At 38.8% G+C, this 26,788-nt stretch overlaps 1 protein-coding gene across 4 annotated transcripts; it reads left to right on the top strand.

Annotated features, from left to right (window-relative positions):
* Positions 1-1,257: 1,257 nt before the first annotated feature.
* rnf144ab (ring finger protein 144ab) lies at positions 1,258-26,788 on the top strand. Of its 4 annotated transcripts, XR_007892088.1 has the most exons (10): positions 1,258-1,524; positions 5,960-6,272; positions 19,137-19,290; positions 20,106-20,210; positions 20,371-20,431; positions 22,032-22,242; positions 22,959-23,106; positions 23,614-23,703; positions 25,335-25,540; positions 25,630-26,788. XR_007892088.1 is itself a non-coding variant. In XM_051645267.1 (9 exons), exons 2-9 carry the CDS (start codon positions 5,968-5,970, stop codon positions 25,464-25,466), a joined length of 1,206 nt encoding a protein of 401 aa, XP_051501227.1. In that variant the 5' UTR covers positions 1,258-1,524; positions 5,960-5,967; the 3' UTR covers positions 25,467-26,788. The 4 variants fall into 4 exon arrangements, 3 of the variants coding, with proteins under 3 accessions (XP_051501227.1, XP_051501228.1, XP_051501229.1); XM_051645267.1 differs by having other exon boundaries at positions 25,335-26,788; XM_051645268.1 differs by having other exon boundaries at positions 1,259-1,524; positions 6,050-6,272; positions 25,335-26,788.

Below are 26,788 nucleotides of genomic sequence, written 5' to 3'. Positions count from 1 at the left end.
GTTGAAACTTGTCCTGGCATGTTGAAACATGTCCTGGCATGTTCTGTAGTGTGCTAGTATCCAGCTAGACAACTGTACTTTTCCCAGGCAGCATGAAAGGAGTCTTTTGTGACAGTACCACATGCAGTTTAGTAAGCCTCACACTGATATCTAGTGGGGATTTCTGGTACTGAGCTCTAATAAACTCCCAGATTTGCAAAATAAATGTGGAAATTCTCTGGAAGGATTTTTTTCTTATACTTTATATATATATATATATATATTATAATCTATGAGTGTATGCTAAGCCACAGAGCAACACCAATGTGATGCCAGAACTCTACAATCATTGTTGGTGTAATTTCTGTCTTTGCCGGTGTTTGTTAAGTTAAAAGCATAACAGTTGCAAATTAAATAACAATTAACTGCTAATTAAAATAGCTAATTTAATTTGGGGTTGGCACTATAAGATGTGAACAAAACATTTCTTACTTCATGCAAACATAAAAATTTTAACTCATATCTTTGTTCAGTCAATGCCATTTTTAATATGACCTGGATCAGACTCTAATCAAAGTCTATTTTAAATAATTGTAACAAATGTTATAAAATGCCCTCAAAGATTCAATAGAAATTATGAAAAATTTGTAAAGTTATTAAAGGTGCACTCAGTAACTTTTTGCTTGTGTCATCTAGGACTTGCAGTGACACCTAGTGGTGTGGATGCAGTATCATTCAAAATTAATAGTTTTCAGTCACAGATGCCATTGTAGAAATTCACTATTCACATTCAGCCATGATTAATTTAATCCAAGAGTGAAAATGTCCAATAACAGGCTGGTTACTGAAATTAATAGAGTAGTATTTGACTGGTCATTACGATACGTATTTGTTTTGTTCTACAACATAAATTACACACAGTTATAACTCAAACATGAATTTTGAAGCAGCTGTGCGTATTTAAAAAAAAAGAAAAGTATATAATTCAACAAGGCTTCAAAATTCACGTTTGAGGTATGAGGATGAGGTATGTAATTTATGTTGTAGAACAAAACGTACACGTATCATAAAGTAATGTTTACCACAGACCTTATTTTACTCATAAATTCAAAAAACCCATTATAAAAACCTACAGGAAAATCCAGAGGGTTTTGGATAAATGGTTTTTATTCCCGTCAAAAAAAAAAAAAATGGCGCTACTATGAACAAGGTCACCACCGCCCTTTAATCGGCAGAGGGCGCCACTGAACGCTCTGTTCTCAGAATAGCACATCGGTTTGCGTCTCAAGAGCCGCTCACCTCCAAGCGCAGTCAAATGGCGCAGCTCCAGAGAGTCACAGCGAGCAGTCCTACTAGCTGATTTTAATTAGAGCATATACGGCTTTTCTTGAATTTCATGTATTATTCTCTTTCTTTGCTGGTTTGCGAGCATGGTATCTCAGTTTATCTGCTACAAATGGACCTAAAGTAATGCATTGCGCTTAGCTGTGCGTGGAGCTTTTGTTATTTCAGTAACGGACTGACAACTGATAGATTCAACCCAAGGTAGGTAGTGCATGGTGTGTTATTGTGAAAATAAATAGAACGTCGTGTTACTTTGTTTTCTTGCTTTGACACATCATTCTGATAACGTTTCAGATTGTATTTGAAAATGTAGCAGTTGTTGACATTGTCTCTTTGTAACACTAATCCCTATATGGCATGCTGTAGATATTTTATGAGTGCAGAGCCGTTCAGGAAATCAGATCTGATTCAAAAAATCCTGGGAAACTCCGTTATACCTTTTACGGCATTTAAGAAGGCTGGTCCTATAACATGTTCCCTTATAGGGCTTTCCCTTTAACTAATGTACGGTGATGTTCATATAAAGGCAATGCCATCTACCTAGATGTGTTATTTCACTTCAGAAAGGTGGTTGTCAATCACAATTCTACGTCTAGTGCATTAGTAAGCCATGTGTAAGTGTTGCTTACTAACAGCTAGACCACTCAGAAAACAGGTGAGATAATGTCTGCTCCTTCTTCAGGATTTATCTCAGTTAAAACATGACCCATTGCTTGTGGGGTGACTTATGGAAGTAAGTCTTAATGGCTTGGCTTGTTTTATACTGTAATACCTCCCCATTCCTGACAGCTGTTGATTCAGTGGGAGAATATGAGCTGGGTAATTTTAAAAAGGGGTTAAAAATGTGGTATTAGCATTTGATTGTTTATTGAGGATGTTTATTGCACAAAGAGATCACTTGGATACATTTTAATTTGCCAATAATTCACAACAGCATTAACAACCTAATCAGTGATCTATTGCATTAATTTTACAATAAGTGTGTTAGTGTTATACTTATATTCCCCATATCCAGCTCACACATACACTGGCAGCCAAAAGTTTGGAATAATGTACAGATTTTGATGTTTCGGAAGGAAATTGGTACTTTAATTCACCAAAGTGGCATTCAGCTGATTACAAAGTATAGTCAGGACATTACTGATGTAAAAAAAAAACAGCACCATCACTATTGGAAAAAAGTCATTTTTGATCAAATCTAGACCGGCCCCATTTCCAGCAGCCATCACTCCAACACCTTATTCTTGAGTAATCATGCTAAATTGCTAATCTGGTACTAGAAAATCACTTGCCATTATATCAAACATTGCTGAAAGCTATTTGGTTCATTAAATTAAGCTTAACATTGTCTTTGTGTTTGTTTTTGAGTTGCCACAGTATGCAATAGACTGCCATGTTTTAAGTTCAATATTAGGTCATAAATGGCACAAAAAAAAAAAGAAACAGCTTTCTCTAGAAACTCGTTAATCATTGTTTTGAGGAATGAAGGCTATACAATTCTTGACATTGCCAAAAAACTGAAGATTTCATACAAAGGTGTACACTACAGTCTTCAAAGACAAAGGACAACTGGCTCAAACAAGGACAGAAAGAGATGTGGAAGGCCAGATGTACAATTAAACAAGAGGATAAGTACATCAGAGTCTCTAGTTTGAGAAATAGACGCTTCACATGTCCTCAGCTGACAGCTTCATTGAATTCTACCCGCTCAACCCCAGTTTCATGTACAACAGTAAAGAGAAGACTCAGGGGTGCAGGCCTTATGGGAAGAATTGCAAAGAAAAAGCCACTTTTGACACAGAAAAACAAAAAGAAAAGGTTAGAGTGGGAAAAGAAACACAGACATTGGACAACAGATAATTGGAAAAGAGTGCTATGGATCTTAACCCCATTGAGCTTTTGTGGGATCAGCTAGACTGTAAGGTGCGTGAGAAGTGCCTGACAAGACAGCCACATCTATGGCAAGTGCTACAGGAAGTGTGGGGTGAAATGTCACCTGAGTATCTGGACAAACTGACAGCTAGAATGCCAAGGATCTGCAAAGCTGTCATTGGTGCTCGTGGAGGATTTTTTGATGAGAACGCTTTGAAGTAGTTTAAGAAGTTCTGATTTTTTTTTTTTTTTTTTTTTTTTTCAAAAATATTAATGTCCTCACTATACATTGTCATCAGTTGAATGACACTTTGGTGAATAAAAGTACCAATTTCTTTCCACAAGAGCAAAATCTGTACATTATTCCAAACCTTTGTCCGCCAGTGTATGCATTTGTTTTTCTTTCATAGTAGGGACTATGACTTATATTGTTTTTTATAGTTAACTAATGATGGGCATACCCCTAAACCTGACCCTCACAGATAGCTGCATTTTTACATTTTCATTGTGGGGACCGTTAACTGGTTTTACACTTGTTTTGGGGACATTTGGACCCTGCAATGAATGCAGAATTTAGGCACACAGCTTAGTTTATTTATTGATTTTGATCATATCTATTGTAATTTCTGACTTTTTGATTGGAGGCCAGTTGTATGAGGTATTCGCAAAAAACAAAGTTTTGTTTATATTCAGATGGATGCCTGTAACCTAAATCATGATTGCAGAAATAAAGATAAAGAGAGGGAATGTTGATCAAGCCTAGTGTGATGTTACCGAACTGAAAAAGAGGGGCACTAGTGTATGCTATAGTACAGATGGACAGTGCTGAATGTCCCTTTCATGGGATGTACAGGGACTCCCTGTGTCCGGAACACACTGTACCTGCCAGCTTCCATTTTTCCTGCTCTACACACTCAAACACATACACGTTATTTTTACATCAAAGTAATGCGTTTAATACGACAGTACTACGGCAAAGTTTTAGAGCCTTCTCGGCACAGGTAGATGAATGTTAAGTTGTTCTTAAATGAAGAGTACACCCAAAAAGGAAAATTCTGTCATAATTTACTCACCCTTATGTTGTTCCAAACCAATATGACTGACTTTCTTCAGTGGAACACAAAAGGAGATTTTGTCTTTTAATGCATCTTTTTCATGCAGTGAAATTGAAGGGTGACTGAGGCTAACATTCTGCCTAACATTGTTTGTGTTCCATGGAAGAAAGTTAGTCATATGGGTTTGGAACAACAAAGTTAAATGATGAAAAGAATAGATTTTTGGGTGAACTATTCCTTTAAGGCCAGAATAAGTTACCGAACTGCGTCCTCTATTTAATGAGCTGTTTGGCATCTTTTCAGTCAAATGAGGACAAGAGACTCTTTGAGGTAATTCACTGCATGCTAATGCCCAGCTCTACAAAACATTAAACGTATTTATGCCTAGGAGAGCATAATTTTGGCCTACATGAAATCTTGATGTCATGGGTTCACTGAGAGGTCCTTTGTCACCATGTCAGAAATGTGGCTGTCAGACAGACACACATCTGTCAAACCAGAATATGAACATTCCTAACAATTCCCAGCCCTATATGGAATTACAACAAAAAGACCAAATGGATACTGTAGTAATTGATCTACAGTTCTGTGAAAAAGTATTATCCAATACCAACTGGGCCTGTGTGAAAAAGTATTTGCCCCTTAGTTACTAAATCCCCAAATCTATGAAACTGCATTCATAATGGGGTTCAGCTGGACTAGACACACCAAGGCCTTACTGGCAGCACTGTTCAATAAAATCAACACTTAAATAGAACTTTTCAGCAGCATTAAGTTGGCTAAAAGGTCTCATCCAGTAGCACACTATGTCAAGGTCGAAAGAAAACTTGGCACAGTAGTGAACCTTCCCAGAAGTGGCGACCTTCCAAAATTCCTCCAAGAGCACAGCGACAACTCATCCAGGAAGTCACAAAAAAAACCAAGGACAACATCCAAGGAACTGCAGGCCTCTCTTGCATCAATAAAGGTCACTGTTCATGACTCCACTATCAGAAAGACACTGGGCAAAAATGGCATCCACAGAAGAGTGGCGAGGCAAAAACCACTGCTAACCCAGAAGAACATTAAGTCTCATCTGAATTTTGCCAAAACACACCTGGATGATCCTCAAATCTTTTGGGAGAATGTTCTGTGGACTGATGAGTCAAAAGTGGAACTGTTTGGAAGACAGGGGTCCTGTTACATCTGGCGTAAATCAAACACAGAATTCCACAAAAAGAACATCATACCTACAGTCAAGTATGATGTGGTAGTGTGATGGTGTGGGGATGGGCCAGGGCAACTTGCAGTAATTGAGGGAATCATGAATTCTGCTCTCTACCAGAAAATCCTAAAGGAGAACATCATCAGTCCATGTGTTGAAGCTCAAGCGGACCTGGATTACTGGGTCCTGTCACCTTTGTCAGTCAGGTTTATTGTGGTGACAGGATCCTGACACGGATGTTCTATGTATCTGTGTGAGCGTACGGCTTTGGTTGTTTTCTTGGCCATGTGCTCTTCTGTCTAGTCTGTGTGCACTTCTGTCTAGTCTGTGTTTAAGTTGTTTGCCATGTGCTCTCCTGTCTCTCATCCTGACACTGCCCCCTTGTTTCTTCATTATTTGTTAATTTGCTTCACCTGCTTTCCTGATTTCCCCCATCATTTTCTTTCCTGTTTAACCCCATTGTGTTTTTTGTCTTGTTTTTGTTTGTGTTGTATCACCTTGTTAGGTTCTCCCATGTTCGGTTCCTGTCTTGTCTTGTTCGTGTCGGTTCCAACCCAGAGTATTGAACCCAATTCTGTCTGCTGTGTTCTGCCAGGAGGCAGCGGCCGTTCCCGCTGCAGTGCTGTGGACCATCCGGAAGAGGAGGGCTCCTGCTCTCCTGCCGCTGCCAGCGTCCCTGGCCACAGAGGCCGTGCCCCTGCCGCTGCCAGCATTCTCTGCCAGCATCCTCGGCCACGAAGGCTGTTCCCCTGCCACTGCCAGCATCCTCTGCCACGGAGGCCATTCCCCTGCTGCTGCCCGCAGTGCCGTCTGTTGAGGTCAGTATACCAGTTGAGCTTACTATCTCTTACCTGGCTTCAGCCCTCTGTGCATAGGCAGTGGTCGTTACTGAACACTCCCCTGTGGCTGCAGCTGACCCCGAACTCTTCCCCGCAGCTGTTGCTGACTCCAAACTCTCCCCTGCAGCTGCTGGCGATCCTGATCACTCCCCTGCAGTTGCCGCCGACCCCAAAACTGTCCCTGTGGCTGTTCCTGACCTCTCCCTAGTGGCTGTTACCCTGCCTGCCCTGCCCAGTGTGCCTGTTGCCCAGTCTGACCCTTCACCAGTGGCCGCCGCCCAGTCCGGTCCCTCATCAACAGTTGCTGCCCAGTTTGTCCCCGCCCCTATTCAGAGCCCCTACCAGACCTCATCCCTGACCTGAGACTGCCAGTCCACACTCCTGTCCCTAGGCTGCCTGATCTTGTCCCCACTCGTTTCTACAAGCCGCCTCCCAGGCCACTGGGCTCCGCCCCCTCCCTAGGGCTTCCTCCCTGGCCGCCAGATCCCGCCCTCTACCTGGACCCTCCTCCCAGGCCGCCGAACCTCACCCCTGACCTGTACCCCCCTTCCAGGCCGCTGGATCCCGCCTCCTACCTAGTGCCACATCCCCAGCTGCTGAACCACACACCCTACCTTAACCCTCTTCCAAGGCCACCAGAACCTGCCCCTTACTTAGTGCCACCTCTGTTGGTTTCCCCCACCCTCCCTCCCTTGGCTGGTTCTGTCTGTTGCAGTGTTTCCAGCCTGTTTTAGTTTGTTTTTGTGTCTGTGTTTGGTCTTATTTCATGTTTGTTTCCCTTTGGGACATCAGGAGGCGTCCCTTTTGAAGGGAGGTAATGTCAGGATCCTGTCACCTTTGTCAGTCAGGTTTATTGTGGTGACAGGACCCTGACACGTATGTTCTATGTCTCTGTGTGAGCGCACGGCTTTGGTTGTTTTCCTGGCTGTGTGCTTTTCTGTCTAGTCTCTGTCTCATGTTCAGAGCGTGGTCTCTGGATCCTGGTTCTTCGGTCTGGTTCGGTCTTGTTTCTGAGTCGGGATCCGGACACTCATGCTCTGTCTTGTCTTTTTGTTTGAGCACATGGCTAATGATGGCTTCATTGCCATGTGCTCTATTGTCTTGTCTTTTTGTTGTTTGAGCACATGGCCAATGACGGCTTCATTGCAATGTGCTCTTTCTGTCCGGTTTGTTGTGAGCACATGGTTCTTGTTTGGTTGTTTGCCATGTGCTCTCCTGTCTCTTGTTCTGACCCCGCTCCCATGTTACCTCATTATTTGTTCATTTGCTTTCACAATTTCCCTCCTTGTTGTCTTTCCTGTTTAACACCAGTGTTTTTTCTTGTGCCATTTTGTTGTGGTGTATTACCCTGTTAGGTTCTTCCTTGTTCGGTTCCCGTCCTGTCTTGTTCTTGTCGGTTCCAGCCCAGAGTGTTGAACCCAGTTCTGTCTGCTGTGTTCTGCCCTGGACCTTGGAGTTTTCCCCTCCTGGGTTGCTTTTGTTTGTTTTGTTTGTTTTTTGGAGTATTTAATAAAAGCCCATTCTCTCAAATTATACGAGTCCTTGCCCTTTCTACACAGTTCTTGACACAGTTAGTTTTTCACATGGGTGATATAGGTGTTGGATAACTTTTTTGCTTCAATAAAACTATAGTTGAAAACTGTATTTTGTGTTTCCACAGGTTGCCTTTGTTTCATGTAAATTCTTGTTTGAAGATCTAAAAAAATTTATTATGAAAAATACACAAAAATAGAAGAAATCAGAATGAGGGCAAATACTTTTTCCACAGCACTGTATGAACTCAAACTAGAAAATCTCAAAGTAGGTTAATCTCTAAGCTTATGAGTCCGGTGACTTCAAAACAAAGATTACTGTATAAACCCACCAAAAAGTAAAAAAGCAACCTTCTTTTAAAACTTTAGGATTACATTAAATTTCAGGTATTGATTTCTTAAACCTCTGAGAAGCTTATGACAGCATAGGATTGACAAACAGTTCATTCACAGTCGCTCCTATGAAGCATAGTCCTTTGTATTCCTCAGATATTTGTTGTATGTGTATTTCCAGAATGAGAGATGATGGGTGTGTATTTTCATACAAATCTTTTGAACGAGGGATGTGCAAAACTACCAGTTTTCATAATCGACTGTTTGTTTGAATGACTAGTTGGTGGAAAGAAGAATAATGTATAATTAGGCTCCGTTATGTTCATGTGACCCCGATCAGATGCGTTTCAGAGGGATATAAGGGCACAAAGTGCAGCACTTCAACATAGCGACTAACGGATATTCAACAAATAAACAGGCTTAATAACTAGAACATCTTATTGCACAAAACTGTCAAAGTAAGAAATAAGAAGTGCCCATCTGTATTGGAGCCTAAAACTGCTTATGCGCGTTCTGAGTGCAGAATGAAATGCTTCAACATAATCTGAGTGGTTCAGGGCGATGCTCACTGCTCATTCAAAAGCACAGAACTGTAAGATAATATTGTGTGTACTAAGCCTGTCGTGATTATTAAATAATCGTCTGAAATACACTACTTATTTGGTCTAACCAAATAACCGCGTTCAGATGATTGTTGTACACTTTAATTTCCAATCATGTTTTATTGTCAAAATAAAGGAATGAACGACGCGTTTTAGTGTCTCATTCAATTGAACACAGACTGTCTCATTGAGCCGCACCATGAACTGCATTGAGTGCAACTCCTGAAGAGCGTGAAGATTAACCACTTCTGAAGTGCTCTGATGTACACACTGTCTGCTGATGTTCACACCACTGATGCTCCCGTGAAAATATAAATGAGGATTTAAGTGAATGTAAAGCACTCCGGTTTCACTTTAATTTTACGATTGTGTAATGGCAGATGTTATTTGTCGTTGTGGATTCATACACGCAGTGTTAATGACACGCAGTGCCACAGAGGAGCCCGCTTACTCTATTTCTAAGGAGATGATAGAATGAAGATACAGAATCTCAAAGGTCTGTTTTCATTTGAAATAAGGGCTCGTGGGTTTAACTGGAGAGCCTTAAAGTAACGTGTTAAAGTGAATAATTTTGGATCGAAATATTTTGCTATTGCATACTTTAATACAGTGCATCCGGAAAGTATTAACAGCGCTTCACTTTTTCCACATTTTGTTATGTTGCAGCCTTATTCCAAAATGGATTAAATTCATTATTTTCCTCAAAATTCTACAAACAATACCCCATAATTACAACGTGAAAGAAGTTTGTTTGAAATCTTTGCAAATTTATTACAAATAAAAAACGACAAAAAAATCACATGTACATAGTATTCACAGCCTTTGCCATGACACTCAAAATTGAGCTCAGGTGCATCCTGTTTCCACTGATCATCCTTGAGGTGTTTCTACAACTTGATTGGAGACCACCTGTGGTCAATTCAGTTGATTGGACATGATTTGGAAAGGCACACACCTGTCTATATAAGGTCCCACAGTTAACAGTGCATGTCAGAGCACAAACCAAGCCATGAAGTCCAAGGAATTGTCTGTAGACCTCCGAGACAGGATTGTATCGAGGCACAGATCTGGGAAGGGTACAGAAAAATGCAGCATTGAAGGTCCCAATGAGCACAGTGGCCTCCATCATCCGTAAATGGAAGACGTTTGAAACCACCAGGACTCTTCCTAGAGCTGGCCGCCCGGCCAAACTGAGCGATCAGGGGAGAAGGGCCTTAGTCTGGGAGGTGACCAAGAACCCGATGGTCACTCTGACAGAGCTCCAGCATTTCTCTGTGGAGAGAGGAGAACCTTCCAGAAGAACAACCATCTCTGTTAAATTTATGTAAATTGCTTTGTGCGCGCAGCCACGCACTGTATGTGTGTAGGCAAACGTCACCAGACGTGCTCTGCACTCTCAACCAGAATCATAAATAATGTAAGTTGCGAAAACAATGTTGACTTTGAAATACACTACTTATCAGGGAAACGTAAACTAATAGGATGGACAAAACAGACCATGATTAAAATTTTACAACCCCTTCCTCTGATATTTGTAGTGCAACCTCTGTACTTGACCTGCAAAGCTGGTACTTCAATGCTAAAAAAATTAAGAAAATACAAAAACAAAACACAGATCAGGCCATGTGAGAGGTGAAACAAGCAACAACATTTTTTTAAGATTTACACATTTCAAATGTATAAAAATATTATACATTTTTAAATATATACGTTACAATAAATGTAATTTGTTAAATAAATTAAATACATAATTTAATTTACATAAATTAAATTATGTATTTAATTTATTTAACAAATTTAACAAATATCAGAGGAAGGGGTTGTAAAATTTTAATCATGGTCTGTTTTGTCCATCCTATTAGTTTACGTTTCCCTGATAAGTAGTGTATTTCAAAGTCAACATTGTTTTCGCAACTTACATTATTTATGATTCTGGTTGAGAGTGCAGAGCACGTCTGGTGACATTTTGCCTACACACATACAGTGCATGGCTGCGCGCACAAAGCAAGCGGGCGGGCAAGAGAGAGAGAAAGAGTTTTTTTTTTTTTCTTTTTTTTTAAGACTGCACACTTAGGGTGTTTCTCAAATCTGACCCCAGCCTAGCTGGGATATGTGAAAAAGAAGAATTTCACTGTATATGTGCAAATGTATAATGTGTGATAAATAAAGAAAATTAATTATAAATTATTATAATTATATAATTATAAATTATAATTAATTATTATAAATGGAAGGCTGCAGCCTAGTAAGGCTGTGTCCTTCCTAGACCAGTCCTTCTGAGGCTGTAGGCTAGACTCCTCAGCACTCAATGCTAGAATGAGATGGTCTAGTAAGTGTGCATGGTGAACCATAAGCTTAGAACCATGTGATATTTTACTTTGTTTAGAAAGCCCATATACTTCAGAAAATGAGAAATATGTCAATCCCTTAATTATTTTAGCAAAATGTTTTATTCACAAAGCTAGAGTCACTCAAAAAAAGCCTTAATATAATACATTTTGAAACACTGATCTTAGAATTTATATTTAAACCCTTTCAAATATGAAAAAACAGAACCCTAGACTTGTAAAAACTATAAAACTTTTAAAACTTTTCAAATTCATGTAATTGCCCTTTTATTTATTTATTTGTGCTTTGTATCTTCTAATTTGTTGTATTGTATAAACTGCTTGCATTTTTAATTTTTCTACATATAATTTTGGTGCAAATGTGAATAAAAACCTGAAGATAGAAGAAAAAAAAAGTAAGCAGCGTCATAAAGGTTTCCGCCTCTGTGGTCACGCAACTCTTTTTCCACCGTTTTTTTAAATAATTTGGGATATGTGCAAAGAATTGTGGGTGATTGAAGGCCACAAATGATACACCCGATGCATCCTCCAAAACATGGCAAAGAAGGCTGCGATACGAGGCTGCCTTCCAAGTGTCCTCACAATTGAGACGGCCTTCGACGGTGCTTGATGACGTGGCATCTGAGATATTCAGCCTAACGAGGCTACAGCCAAGCACCCTTAGTCTGCCGCTCTCTGTCAGAATAATCACATAAGGACACGTGAACACAAACTTCTGTGGAGTATCAAATACATAGAATGTATGAGAGCCCTAACTGCACGTCAATATGAAGAAAGCCAAATCCCGGACATTTATAGCCAATTTTGAAATCCCGGCCGGACGCTTTTTTCAGGTCCAAAAAAGTGGACATGTCCGGGAAAAAAGAGGACGTATGGTCACCCTACTGCTTCTCATATCTGTGTCCCTGCATGTTGATATCAGACACACTGAAGAATGCATTCATACACGCATTCACTTTTTAATATTTTCAGATCGGACGGTTATTTCCATTTAAATCCGCATGTAACTGGCAAAACAAAACGGCCGTTACAGCTGTCTTTAGCTTTGTACCGTTTCAAACGGATAGCATCTTAAAATTGCGATAAAGAAGCTCGCGTATGTTGATATCATGTCAACAAACATGAAAGAACAGCTTGCACCCATTTTTGCACTTGTTTGCAAAGGACATAAAGAATAACAGCTGCAAATATTAGACTTTTTTTTTTTGTCTACTGCTTCCCAATAACTTGCTCTCCTCTTGCGCTCTGTATGTCATTGACTGTTGCTCATTGTTGCACACCTGACGACAAGAGGTCTAGAGATAAAGCAAGTCTGAAATTCGTTGAAGTGTCTTCGACATGTCTGCGCACACTAAGACCATTGGTTGTGAGATCTGAGACTATTCATCGCAAACCAGTCGCTGACTCAAAACATCAGAGATTGGTTTGAGTCATGTAGTATACTCTAGGCTTAAATGGCATTACATTTAGGTCTTCTCTCATTGTTTATAAGTTTTCTATTTACTATGTTTTTTTTTTTTTTTTTTTTTTTTTTTTTTTTTTGCTGCAGCAGCAGTTCAGCATTGTTACCAATCACAGACATGTCCTTTGAAACAGATGCCTTAAACACCTCTGATTTAAAAGTTCTCAGCTTGATTTGGATGTGTGGCCAAGACATACAGTAGAAGACAGCTGTCTCACACACAAAAAAATATTTTAATGTTAATTCTATCAGTATGTCATAATCATGCAGTCCTTTTTTGTAATTTGGTTGTAACTGTTATTGATACTTGGAGTTTATTTTTATATTTTCTATATTTATAAAAGAGAAAGCATGTTTTTTAATATTTTTACCAAAGGTCTTGGCTATAGCCAAGTCATCTCTACTCAGCACACAAGAGACAGTTGGAGTGACAGTTGTGTAGGCTCGTGAATGGAGAGCAGCTTAATTTAGCTTTAACCTAGATAGATTAAAAATAGATCTTGCATAAAACCTTGATATAATTTGTTATATAATTTTACTCATCAGATGAAAGCTATCCTAGCATCTCCTGACCCTGTCACTTTTTGCAAAACTGACCGAAACCATTTTCCTATTTTAAGTGAACTGTGAGCACTTTCAAATGTGCACAAATTAAGATTGTGTGAATGTTTGTTTAAACTCAAGTTGAGTTACTATGGGGGGCTGTTGAACATTCCTCGGTCCTTAGTCTGGATCTTACCATGGCCATAGTGCTGTACTGCTGTGTGTAACACAACTATATAGGGTATTTCCCTTTCTTATCCATTTGCTTGTATAAAGGGCTCCAGCTGTATGAACAATGGGAGATTACAGCCCTTCTTTTTTGCCTGTGATCTGACATTTTCTAGTCCAATCTGGAGCACTTTCATATGTGGAAATAAATCGGTGTGAAGAGCCAGGTCTGATTTATTGTGATTTTTACATTAATCTTAACACATCATTCATAATTTGCACACTTGATTTACCACGAATATAGGACTGTTTGGGTTAAAACTGATGTGCAAGGCATTACCTTTCTAGTTAATGCATTCAGTTCCTTTTTTAGGGAAGGGAAATAAAATTATAGGCTTTAACTGTTGGGTTCTTTGATTTGTTTGGATTTAACTTGGTAAAATATGCACATGAAAAGATACAGAGGTAGATTTATGTAATAGTTCCCTATACTTGCGTTACTCCCACAGAAAACACAGTTTCTAGGCTATTTTCTCAAACTGTATTAAAAAGCAAATGCAAGCCAGTAAAATCTTTTGTAATCAGACAATGTGAATTTTAGATTGAGATTTTAGGGGACCTGGGTAGCTCAGTAAGCAAAGACACTGACTACCACCCCTGTATCAGCATGTTCGAATTTAGGGTGTGCTGAGTGACTCCAGCCAGGTTTCCAAAGCAAACAATTGGCCCAGTTGCTAGGGTGGGTAGAGTGGGTTACCATGGGTTACCTTGCTTGTGGTTGCTATAAGGTGGTTCTCGCTCTTGGTGGGGCGTGTTGTGAGTTGTGCGTGTATGCCGCGGTGAATAGCGTGGGCCTCCACACTCGCTAGGACACCACGGTAACTCGCTCAGCAAGCCACGTAATAAGATGCGCGGGCTGACTGTCTCGGAAGTGGAGGCAACTGAGATTCGTCCTCCGCCACCCGGATTGATGTGAGTCACTGCGACATCATGAGGAATTAGAGCGCATTGGGAATTGGGCTTTCCAAATTGGGAATATAATCCACACAAAAAAATATGGAGGTTTTATTGAAAACGCACTTCCATAACCTAAATCTTGTGGTGAGCTTCCACAGAAGTTAATCACACTTGAAAAAGTGTGTAAAAGTAGGTGTCTCTGTCATAGAAGCATTCAAATGGTATAGTTTTTAAAATGATGCGTTAGAGTAAAAGAGTTTCGATATCATAACATAGCAGTGTGTGAGTAATAGTGCGAAAAATGTGTTTATAAAATCATAATCAGCAGCTGAGCTCATGATTTGTGTGAAAGTGAATAAAAAGTACAGTTGTTGTAGCACCTCGTGTTCATTTCACCAGGAAGCTGCGGTGAAACTTAGAAAGTGGCATGTAAAAGTCTGTTTGCAAAAATGTAGTTATAGTAACGTTAATTTTATGAGAACAGGTTGCAGCCTCAAATTTGGGCAACATTCAGCTGTGGTGTGAACGTAGCCAAAGTCTCATCCCAAATTTTGTATGACAGGCTGCTTGGGACAAACAAACAGTGCAGTTGTGATAGCGATACAGACCAGCAGTGTTTACTGTTGTGTAATCAACCTAATGTACTGTGCAGTATATTCTGTAACTTGTTAGGCTGATTGGTCTTTATGATTGTGACTGACTGTGGGATAAAACTGTAAATAGCCTGAGTAAGTTTAATTGCCACCAGTCAGTCTGATGTAAGATTTGTTGAGGCTGGCAGTTTCTGTGTCTGAGTAAGGCTGTGTGGGTTTGCTGGCTGAGGTGAGAGGCCAAAACAGAGAGAGACACAGCCTGCCGAGAGGCCTGCACTGTTTGGGCTGTCGACTCTTCCCGTCACTAACACAATGAGATACTGCAGATGCAAGCACTCGAGTCTCTATCTGTCTCCACCCACACAGATATCTGCTGTGGAGAAACGCACCAGACCATCTGAACATTCCTTAATAATTTCATTCTTTTAGCTCATTCTGGTGTGTAGCGAACAATGAGGTGGGTGGTATAGTAAACATTTCTTATTAGAAACCAGAAATGCACAGAGGTATCGGTCACTGATATTTAGCAGCCTATTATTGATCAAATTAAAACCATCAGCATATCAGCCATAAGCATGAAAAGCCTAAAAACCGATAGTATATTAGACAATATTTAGGAAAAATATTTTCCCTTGCATAGCGTCTAGGTTTTTCACTTTTGAAATTGGTAAATAAGGGACACTCAAATTGGGGTGGTGGTATAACAACCCCTTACCACATCCTCCATAGTTTTAGCAATAAATGTATAGAGTTATTGATAATAAAAACTGTGTATCCTTTTTTTCATATGCTAAAATGAGAACTTTCCTGATCAATAACTTAAAAAAAAAAAAAAAAAAACGTATATAAAAAGTTTTTCGATTATTTATCTTTATCTTGTTTATATATACATTTTGGTTGGTTTATAAGAAAATTGTTTTTCCTTCACCTGTACGTCTTGTCTTTATGACTCAGTGATTGTATTCGTACATTGTTCGATCTGTATAATTTTGTGCATCTTATTAAACCTTTATATACACAGATTTAGCACAATGTGTGGACTTTTCAGATGGTCCCTTACTACACCCTCTACAGTTTTAGCACAATATTTGGACATTTCAGATGGCCCCTTACCCACCATAGGCAAAATTTCCAACTTATATCTATGTAAAATTAGCTATCTGTAATGATTTCACCATGACACCATCTGACTAGCTTAAATACGGGACAAATCGCATCCCTTATTGATTCGATACGGGACGCATCATTTCATCTTTAAATACGAGATGATCCCCTATTTTACGGGATGGGTGGCAACCCTAATAGGGTCAACAATCAAATTTTCTAATACTCATAATATAATCAATAAATACAGTTGAGTGCATACGTTTGCATCCCCATTACAGAATCTGCAAGATGTTTATCTTTTTTTTTTTTTTTTTAAATGGGATCATTAAAATTGCATTTTGTTTTTTTATTTAGTACTGGCCTTATTAAGCTATTTGACATAACAGATATTTACATGTATTCCACTAGACAAAATAATAACTGGATGTAAATCCCCTTGGTTTTTAAAGGTGCACTCATTAATTTGTTCATCATTAAAAAAGTTTTACTCCTAAAGAAATGAATTGTAATTTTGCAATATATTTATATTATCATAACCACTTACATGTGATAAAGACTCCAGTCATATCATTAACCTTATAAAAGCAGTTTTATTCTGCATTGGGAGTGTCCCCTCATGGGGGCTGCAATGTTAGAATCACATGACCAGCCGAATACTACTTGCTTTATCTCAGTAACTGCCCTGTTATTTGACACATTCACTCATGAATTAAAGCAATCATGGCAGACTGTGAATAGTGAATTTCTACAATGGCATCTGAAATGGAAAATTATAGATTTTGATCCAAGCCGCTAGGTGTCACTGTAAGTCCAAGATTACACAAACACAAAAGTTACTGAGTGCACCTTTAATATAGTGTGTTGCTTTCTTGACCATGCATCAAATTAAATGAACAGTTCGCCAAAAAATGTAAAAGTTCTCATTTTCTCACCCTCATGCCATCCCAGATGTGTATGACTTTCTTTCTTCTGCAGAACACAAATGAAGATTTATAGAAGAATATCTCAGCTCTGTTGGTCCATAAAATGCAAGTGAATGGTTTGAACTTTGAAGCTCCAAAAAGCACATAGAGGCAGCATAAAAGTAATTAATACGACTCCAGTGATTTTCAGAAGCAATATGATATATGTGTGTGCGATATGCACAAAGAATTGAATCACCAAAAACACAAGAAGAATGTGAAAGTGGAGATTTATTAGTAAAAAAGGATTTAAATAGTGATCTGTTTCTCACCCACACTTATCATATCCCTTCTGAAGACAGATTGAACCAGTGTCATGTGAATTCCTTTAATGCTGCCTTATTTGCTTTCTGAGCTTCAAAGTTTTGGTACCCATTCACTTGCATTCTAGTATAAACTAACAGAGCTGAGATATTCTTCTAAAAATCTTTGTTCAGCAGAAGAAAAAACATCTGGGATGGCATGAGGGTGAGTAAATTATGCGAGAATTTTCAATTTTGGAAACATTATTCCTTTAAGGAAATGTTAGACAGAATGCTAGCCTTAATCATCATTTACTTTCACTGCATGTTTTTCCGTCCATATTTTGAAAGGGAATGGTGACTGAGACTGTCAGTGTCTAACATTCTGTCTAACATCTTTTGGGTTCCACAGAATACAGAAAGTTTCACGGGGTTGGAAGGACATGAGGGTGGGGAAATAATGATATAATATTAATTAAAGGCTGAAATATCACTTTAAGGACGCTTCTCAGATTTGGACGAATCTGTCAATTAGAAGAGAAATTTGGAAACCGTTTTCTAGTAATTATTACGGTGAAAAACGTGAACAATGTCACACAGTCCCAAGTTATATATAATGTTTAATTATACACTGAAGCAAGATCATGCTTTATTCATGCCTTCTGTCTTTATTTTACAGCTTTTTACATCCTGCGTGAATTTAGTTCAGTGACGGTCCAGCATTGTCAGTGTCAAAAGAATGTAGCTAATTAGCTCTGTACACTAAGGGTAAATTGCACCTTTTTTCTGTGTTTGGAAGCTTGTTGTCCATAAGACAAAGCCGCCCACATCTGTCAAATGCTGTGCATGCGCCAACCTTGCACGTGCAGAAATGCTCACAATCACGACAGGCAGGGCAAAACATTTGCACTTAACGCGGATGTTTACAAGGATTTATACAGTAGGCACTGATATGTTGCAGTGCAGATATAAAAATGTAAACGTATAAAATGAGGTCATAAGAGCCCACAGTTACAGATTCACGCTGAAAATGAATGAGTATCACCATGACACAGACAAGCCCACATGATTACAATCTCTAAAAATTACCTCACCGTGTTTTCTTAAGTTGGAGCTGCAATTTTAATCTTGAAATATAACCCTGTCTTGGTGTAAAATGAAGGCATTGTGTGGAGTGAAGAAATGTTTGTATTGTGCGCTTGCTGCTGTAGTGTTGAACACGACTTGAGTGACAGTGTGCAGCTGTGAATTTCCGCTGTCGTAGGAGTCCTGTTCAAAAATCTCAATAAATTACACATTTATTAACACATAGTACATTAAAACCAGTTATGTAATGGCAGGAACGCTACCCATTGTAACGAAGTAAAAGTAATTATTTATTTATTTATTTATTTTTTTAAGAAATTTACTTAAGAGTGAAAAGTACCCACCATAAAACATATTCATACATTTTTCCAAAATTTTTCATCTTGTGAGTGTGTTGAATGGAGGTCCGTTTTTGTATTTTTTAAGCAGGCTGCACTGTGCTGCTTGTACTCTCTGTGTGAGTCTGTTCTGAAGGGCTCTCCTGTAGAGAGAAGTCATTAGTTTTCTTTTGGTTGCCTAGCAGCATAGTGAGGGATATTGACACACTTGCCACTGGACAAGCCCTCAGTAAACACCTCAGATGCTCTCAGAAGGAAATCTGGTCAAAGTTGCAGGAGTTATTTCAGGAGAATACATTTCATTCAATGTAGTCTAATTTCTGTGTCTCTAGCAGCACCAAATGGAATATAAAAAAACTATGTTTTTATATAGGTTTCCCCAAACACTATTTAAACATCAAAAAAATCTTTAAGCAATGAGATATGGATCCATGGGCGCTGTTAAGAGACCAATATATTGGGTTGTCAGGATATCCACAAAATTACTGTTTGTCACCTAAAGTCTTACTTGCCTGTTCTTTATGGTCTTTAGCTCTTGTATTAGACATGCTGTTTCGCTGTGACTCTTAGTGTCCCAGATCCGTGTACCATGAGCAGCTCTCGCTACGAACCCAGCTGGGACGTGGACCTGGCGCCCCTTCTGTCATGTAAATTGTGCCTGGGAGAGTTTCCTCTGGAACAGATGACCACCATTTCCCAGTGCCAATGCATATTCTGCAGTCTGGTAAGGGATGTGTCTTCTGTGACACAATGCATAAGGTAGTCTTACCAACCAAATTGTAATATAGATCTCAGCCATGTTACTTATTGACTCATCTGTATTTCCCTAAAATAGAGGTCTGCACAGTCCTTAATATGACTCCAGAACCTGACCCATGCCCGAACCCGACATCACTCATTGTCTTTATAATAATAATTATAATATCTTCTTTTAGCAAGTATTGTTGCTATAGGCTGTATTTTATGTAAGCATCGGAGGCAACATTCGTAACAGTATAGGAACAGTAAACATATACAAGATAAACATTTTACATTTACAATAACATAATCATTTTAACAAGGCATGGCAGCCCCTCAGTACACTAGAGCACATAGGAAAAAACATTGGCCTACTGTTTATCAAGTGTCGAATCTTTGATTGGATTAAGATTTTATGTTGTGAAAGTTGGTCTCTGGTCCTATGTTTAATGATTTTTATTGTCATATAGATTTTATGTTATGTTTTATTTATCAAAGGTTTTTATTATATTATTTTGTTTTATATATTTTGTGTAAATATGTATAAACAGTAAAATGTTACTAATGATTTGGCAATGTTTTTTGCTATGCCAATGAAGCCTCTTTAATCTTGATATGGGCAAAACTGACCTTTTCTATACAATCAGCTCTTGAATGTTGTCTTAGAGTCAACAGAATACAATGATGGTCAGATGTTGGCTTGATTACATTGAACAGAGCTTCTGTGGGTTTCAGCATAACCGCATGCAGCAGTTGACTTCCTATCCTTTCAAAGATGTATTCTTCAACTGTCTCTTACAGTGTTTGAAGCAATATGTTGAGCTGCTCATTAAAGACGGCCTCGAAACGGCTATTAGCTGTCCGGACTCTACCTGCCCAAAAAGGGGACATTTACTGGAAAATGAGGTAAGCTCACCTAAATTTCAGACATATAATTCTGACCAGTTTGAAGCTTTTGTCAGAGACTCAAAATAATTTAGCCTATTAAGGGTCTAAATTATTAAGACTCTCCCCCCCCCCCCCCTTTTATTTCCTCCTGCATATATGCTCTTTACCTCTGCTGTAGATTGAAGGTATGGTGGCTGTCGAGGTCATGCAACGTTATAAGAGACTCCAGTTTGAGCGTGGTGAGTTTCCTTGATACAGACACATGAATATTATGTAAAAAAAAAAAAAAAAAAGTTAATTAACCACTGTTTCTGACTTTCACGCAGTTGATGAAAAATGCAAGAGTATGACGTATAACTTGTATAAATTATTAAAGCAGTATCACATGAGCAAAAGTGCTGTATGTCCAACTATCAGCACAGATGTGATTCTGCCTTTAGACATGAGGACACAGGTAATCTTTGCCGTGCTGATAGATGAACAATATAGCATGATTGCAGGTGGGATATTTCTTTTATACAACAGCTCAAAAAACAAGTAAATGAATAAACAGGGAAAAGGTGTGTCCCAAAAAAAAAGGCTCTTGTGTGTGGAACTACTTTCTTACGCCACAGGATCTGCTGTTGCTAGTTCGTAAGACACGCCCAAGCCTCCGTTACTAATTCAAAAACCACACTTTAGAACTATTAACAACACCTTGGGCCATTTCTTACAAGTTTTTGGAGAAACAAGGATGTGTGTGTGTGTGTGTGTGTGTGTGTATGAGAGAAAGAGAGTGATTGAGTGTGTGATAACCTTGCAGTGATGAACAGTAATGCTGCAGCTGTAAGTTAAACTCTATTCCTCAGCTGTAGTGTGGTAGTAATCTGCTCCGATCCTGGAGTGATGCTGCCAAGCATGCTATTGGAATTATCCTACGAGTATTTCACTCACTTTCAAGTGTTTTGTTGTCGGGGAGAAAACATGGAGGATGCCAGTTCCATGAGGAAATCTTATTTTGACACTGACACAGAAAGCGTACTCTCCTTTGCCATAGTGAAAGTTTACGTCTTAGCTTCATCTGAAAACGTAGGCAGCTGACTTGCTTCCTAATCAGTTAAAGGCTTAACCAACAGCGTTTTTGAATGAATGCAACTCTTAAGGAAACTGGTCTCAGAACAGTTTGAAAAGCACCTTATTTTTCCATTTTCGGATGCAGCCCTCCTCACAACTTGGAAACTTGTATCAGATAGGCGCTCTGAGTGTGTTTGATTACTCCATCTGTTGTGTCTCTCAGCTGTGATATGCCTTAATGCTGAAGCTGTTAGTTTAACTCTATTTCCCAGCTGTAGTAAACTAGTAGTTTGTAGTCCATGAGTGATCATGGAGTTAAAAACAATTCCAGATGACTTAAAAAGAAATTTGCGCTGACGACACACAGTTTGTCAACGTCTGCTCAAATCGCTCAAAACACGCACAAGATGGTCTAATGTTGCCACCTGCTGGCTCAAATCTTTGTAACAGGGATGAATTCACACATCTAGCTGGTCTCTTACACATCTGCACTGCTCTTACACATTTGGAATGCCATGAACACAAGCGAAATGATACAAACAGAAAAGCGTCCCAGTGCTGATGGTGTGAGCTATCAGCACTTTAGGAATGCCTCTCATCCAATCAGATTCAAAGACCGGAACTAACTGTTGTATAATATACTAATACATACATTTATTTTATTTATACAGTATTGCTCAAGACCCCAGCAAAAGGAGACTAAAACTGGCAGTGTAGATTCTCAAGGCAGATGCTGATCAGAGCAGTTTGGTCATCGTTTCAATCATGCTCTGTCTTTCCATGCAGAGGTGCTCCTGGATCCTTGTCGGACCTGGTGCCCATCCTCCTCCTGCCAAGCAGTCTGCCAGCTGAAGGAGGCAGAGGTGCAAATGCCGCAGCCAGTGCAGTGCCCTCAGTGCAGCCTGCGTTTCTGCTCTTCCTGCAGGGAAGATTGCCACACAGGACAGGCGTGTAAGGAGATCCTTCCAATTGCCACCTTCTTGCCCAGGGAGAACAGGTACACACACTTTCTAGCTTACATCAAATCACATTTCATTCACAGCAGAGATGGTGTTTCTGAGGGACTATCTGATAGAAATTATTTTTGAATTATGTAATTTTTCATTTGAAAGTAGTTGTTACTTTTTATTCAGCTGAAGCTTTCTGTCTAAAGTGACTTAAGAGTCACCATGGTGCAACCTGAGGTCATGTGCTTTCTCAGGGGCACAGCAGTAATGGCAGGAAGTGCAATTTTATTTCCAAGTACCGAGTAGTAATTGTTAGGTTACCAACAGGAGTAAGACTTTCAACAGGGATAGTTCACCCAAAAATTAAAATATTCTGATCATTTACTCACATCCCAGATGTGTATGACATTCTTTCTTTTGTACACAAAGAAACACAAACAAAGATGTTTAGAAGAATATCTCAGCTCTGTATATCCACACACTGCAAGTGAATGGCAGCCAGAACTTTGAAGGTCCAAATATCCACTTTCACTTTCATATTTTTCTTTTGTTTTTTGGCGATTTGCAATCTTTGTGCATATCACCACCTACTGGGCAGGGAGGAGAATTTATAGTAAAAAGGACTTAAATAGTGATCTGTTTCTCACCTACACCTATCATATCGCTTCTGAAGATATATATTAAACCATTATAGTTGTATGGATTGTTTATGCTGCTTGTATGTGCTTTTCGGACCTTCAAAGTTTTATCATCACCTCTCTTTCAGCTCCAGCCTCAAGAATCAGGATGACAAGGCTCCAATCAAACGCTGTCCTAAATGCAAAGTGTACATTGAGAGAGACGAGGGCTGTGCCCAGATGATGTGTAAGAAGTGTAAGCACGCCTTCTGCTGGTACTGCCTGGAGTCACTGGATGTAAGTCAATTTATAAAAGTCCCTGTTTACACCTGGTATTGTGTGATGTGGCTTAAACGAGACAAAATATTAATTTACTAATTATTTGAATATGAACGTGATGGGGAAAATAAATCAGTTAAAGGAAATTTTCAGGTAAATGAATCTGTTTTGAGGATTTTTTTCAGTTGATTTGATAATGCTACATAGGTCTAGAAAATAGCATTGCTTCTATCTACACTATATATGTGTTTTATTAACCACAACTGCAATGCTGACAATAGATATTAACCCATCTTTGCACATATGACAGATCTTGCCATTGATCCTTGGACCGCTTTACCACCATAATCATTAAAACAACAAATAGTGGAGTTTCTGTGGTAATTACTGGAATATTCCTCCAGTGCAGTAACAGAAACCAGACAACCCTCAGTCTTGGTTGATTAGATGTGCTGTTTGTCCGTATGACTGATATGTCTAGGTGATCTGTAGTGACACTCTGATGTCTCTCCATTACCTCCTCAGGATGACTTCTTACTGATCCACTATGATAAAGGCCCGTGCCGGAACAAACTGGGTCATTCCCGAGCCTCCGTCATCTGGCATCGGACACAGGTGTGTACCACATGAGTGTATCTATCCTGTCCGCACATCTGAAATGGAAAAGAGAACTCTGAAACAGCCCTGCCATTTTTTAGTCTTATTGAAGTCTGGGTATCTTAGGAACAGTGTAGTTATGGAGATGTATAATGCATCATTCTTAAGTAGAGTTGAAGTTGCTGATGATGATGATGGATTTATATTACTGTGCATAAGAGAAACTGCAGCAAGTTTTATGTCAATGTATTGTATTGGGAATGGAAGAATAAGAGAGAGAGCGAGAGTGATGGAGGTGAAAGTGAGGATCAGCCATCTCTCAGGTAGTAAAAGCACATCAAGATGCCATGTTGGTATTAAAAGCCTGTGTATGTGTGTGTGTGTGTGTGTGTGTGTGTGTGGGCGTGCGTGCACGCGTGTGTGTGTGTCCTTATGTAGTGTCTCAATATCTATAGATGTATTTTTTTAAGGGACACTTGGGATCTTCCACCTGCTGTAAACAAAAAGTTCAAAATGTAATCGAAAGAAAACAGCACTGTCTTGCAATTTCATTGTCAAACCTCTGTAACCCATCAGTTTGATTATTCAGCAGTAAATAAAAACTAGTGGGTCATTCCATTTAATTATTTTATATATGTAATTTTTTTTTTTTTTTTTTTTCAGCTGTAGGTAAAGGAATTGTTGCAGTCAATTAAGATTTGACATTTTGAGTTTCAAGACAACCACAAATGAGGTTGTTTTAATAAATCAGTTCATAATATTCTAGGAATATTCCAGGTTCAATACAAGTAGCACTAAAGCGACAGCATTTGTGGCATGATATTGATTACCACTCAAATTCCCTTCCTTTTACAAAAAAAAAAAAAAAAAAATCTGGGTTACAGTGAGGCACTTACAATGGAAGTGAATGAGGCCAATCTGTAAACGTTAAAATACTCACTATTTCAAAAGTATAGCCACAATACACAAACAATATGCATGTTAACAAACCCTAAAATTACTGTAAAAATTACAATTTAAACTGTACAGATAAAATAATACATGAGTTTTAACAGAAAAATTATTGTAAGCATTTTCTTACAATTATAAACTTCACATTTCTGCCTTTAAAGCCTGCAGAAATTGGCCCTATTCACTTCCATTGTAAGTGCCTCACTGTAACTTCTTGCTCTTTTTTATTTTATTTTATTTTTTATAATTTTTTGTGGTAATCAACATTATGCCACAATTGCTATCGATTGAGCTTAACTTGTATTGAACCTGGAATATTACTTTTAAGTTGTCTTGCAAAGATGCTGTTTTTAAAAATCACAGTGCTTTGTCAATATTAGGATGTTTGCTTGCAAATATCTCATTTTATCATCTACGTTCAACAACCTTTATGACACTCTCAAAATCATACAGTGTTTTAGTACATTACAGACAATAACTACAACATGGCTCTAGGATAGACAGCAAAACATGGACAGTGAAACATTACTGCCCTCTTGTGTCAGAGTGGCATCTGGACTGATGTTGAGGTGTACCACCATCATAAAGAGTACTATTTAACTGTTTAATAATCAGCAGGAATGTCCATGCATAATTTTATCCACACCCTCTTTTTTATTATCTCTTTTATCAACTTCCCTCCCACCTTCTGTGTTCAGGTTGTAGGGATCTTTGCTGGCTTCGGTCTACTCTTGCTAGTGGCCTCCCCCTTCATTTTGCTGGCCACTCCCTTTGTGCTCTGCTGCAAATGCAAGTGTAAACGTGGCAGCGATGACCCACTTCCTTCCTAGCTTCAAGATGTCACTTTCGGCACATTTGACTATCCCGTCTTGGAGCTCTCTGTGTAACTCCAGCAGGGGCATTGGTAAAAGACTTACTGTAGCTCTTCTGTCTGTGAGACTGCATATCTGAGCTGAATTAAAATGTTGACTGACATTGAAATGTGTTTTGCAGAGGCAGAGAAAAAGATTGGATGAGCCATTAGAGGCAAGCTGAAAGTGTTTGTAAGCAAGCACTTCTATGAAGCAGGATGCAGTTTGTTTAGGAGGGTTTGGTCATGACATACAGTTGTCTATACACTTGTCTTGTATCTATCTCATTCACTATTCACTATTTCGTCACTTTGTGTTGTTAAGGTATTTTTGATGTTGTTTATCAAGGATATAACAGATACTAATTTTATTGACTACAGACTTCGAGGGCATCATTCAGAAAAGTTCTATGCTTTCATACATTCCTTGTATCGCAAGTTACACAACCTCAATATTTCAGCCAATTATTTAGCATGCTAAAGACTGAGAATGTTTCACTTACTGAACAGGCCATAGCTACCACTTATTTCTATATGCTTTCTATAAGCTCTTTCTTGGGTAAGTAAAACCCCGTTCTTCCATTTGAATCAACTCAGATACTTTACACGCACCACAAATGTAGCAGATGTGCCACCTGATGCCTTGTCAAAGCTTGTAGGCTTGGGTGTTGCCAAAAGATTACTTATTAGCAGTCAGTTGGTCACATATCAATCTGTTTATAATGGAGCTATCACAAATGCATCATAAACAAGCTATTCTATAGCTTATTATTCTGTATAAAAGCTATTATACAGTTTTTCACATTTCAACAGTTATCATTGATGTCATGTACAGGTGAATTCTCTTGGTATAAAACGTATGTCTTTTGTTTATATTTCCAACCCAGAAAGGTGCTATTCCAACCTGTTGAATGCAACTAAAAATCCAAATACAACCTGCATTACCATGTGCCTGCCAATTTAGGTCAGAGTAATCAGGCCAGTGAAGCTTAACTTTGTACTTTTCAGGTCACTCTAAGAGTTATTTATTTATTTTATTTATTTTTTAGAGTAATACTTCTGGGAACCGTTTGCCAAATGTGATGTTGTTAGCCCATTTGTTCACTGTCTAGCATGTTAATATTTGGTTGATGAATAGGGTAAACCTAGTTTTTTGTTCATATTCCTTCAGTTAAAAATGCCTTTCTTTTTTCAGAGTTTTGTTAATTCTATTTGTAAGTGTTTCAACATACTTTTTGAAGCTGTAACGGTATATAATGTCTTTTCACATTTTTCACATTAAAATATATCATTATCCTGAAA

Source organism: Myxocyprinus asiaticus, chromosome 19, assembly GCF_019703515.2.
Source record: "Myxocyprinus asiaticus isolate MX2 ecotype Aquarium Trade chromosome 19, UBuf_Myxa_2, whole genome shotgun sequence".
NCBI classification, from domain to species: Eukaryota; Metazoa; Chordata; class Actinopteri; order Cypriniformes; family Catostomidae; genus Myxocyprinus; species Myxocyprinus asiaticus.
The sequence above is the reverse complement of the archived record's forward strand: the minus strand, read 5'-3'. Positions and strand labels throughout refer to the sequence as shown.

Excerpts from the sequence above, each read along its gene's own strand:
- rnf144ab (XM_051645267.1), top strand. The coding sequence starts at position 5,968 with ATGTTCGGTTCCTGTCTTGTCTTGTTCGTGTCGGTTCCAACCCAGAGT. Across the intron at positions 6,273-19,136 it reads CCGCAGTGCCGTCTGTTGAG|TGTCCCAGATCCGTGTACCA; the intron begins GTCAGTATACCA and ends TGTGACTCTTAG. Across the intron at positions 19,291-20,105 it reads AATGCATATTCTGCAGTCTG|TGTTTGAAGCAATATGTTGA; the intron begins GTAAGGGATGTG and ends TGTCTCTTACAG.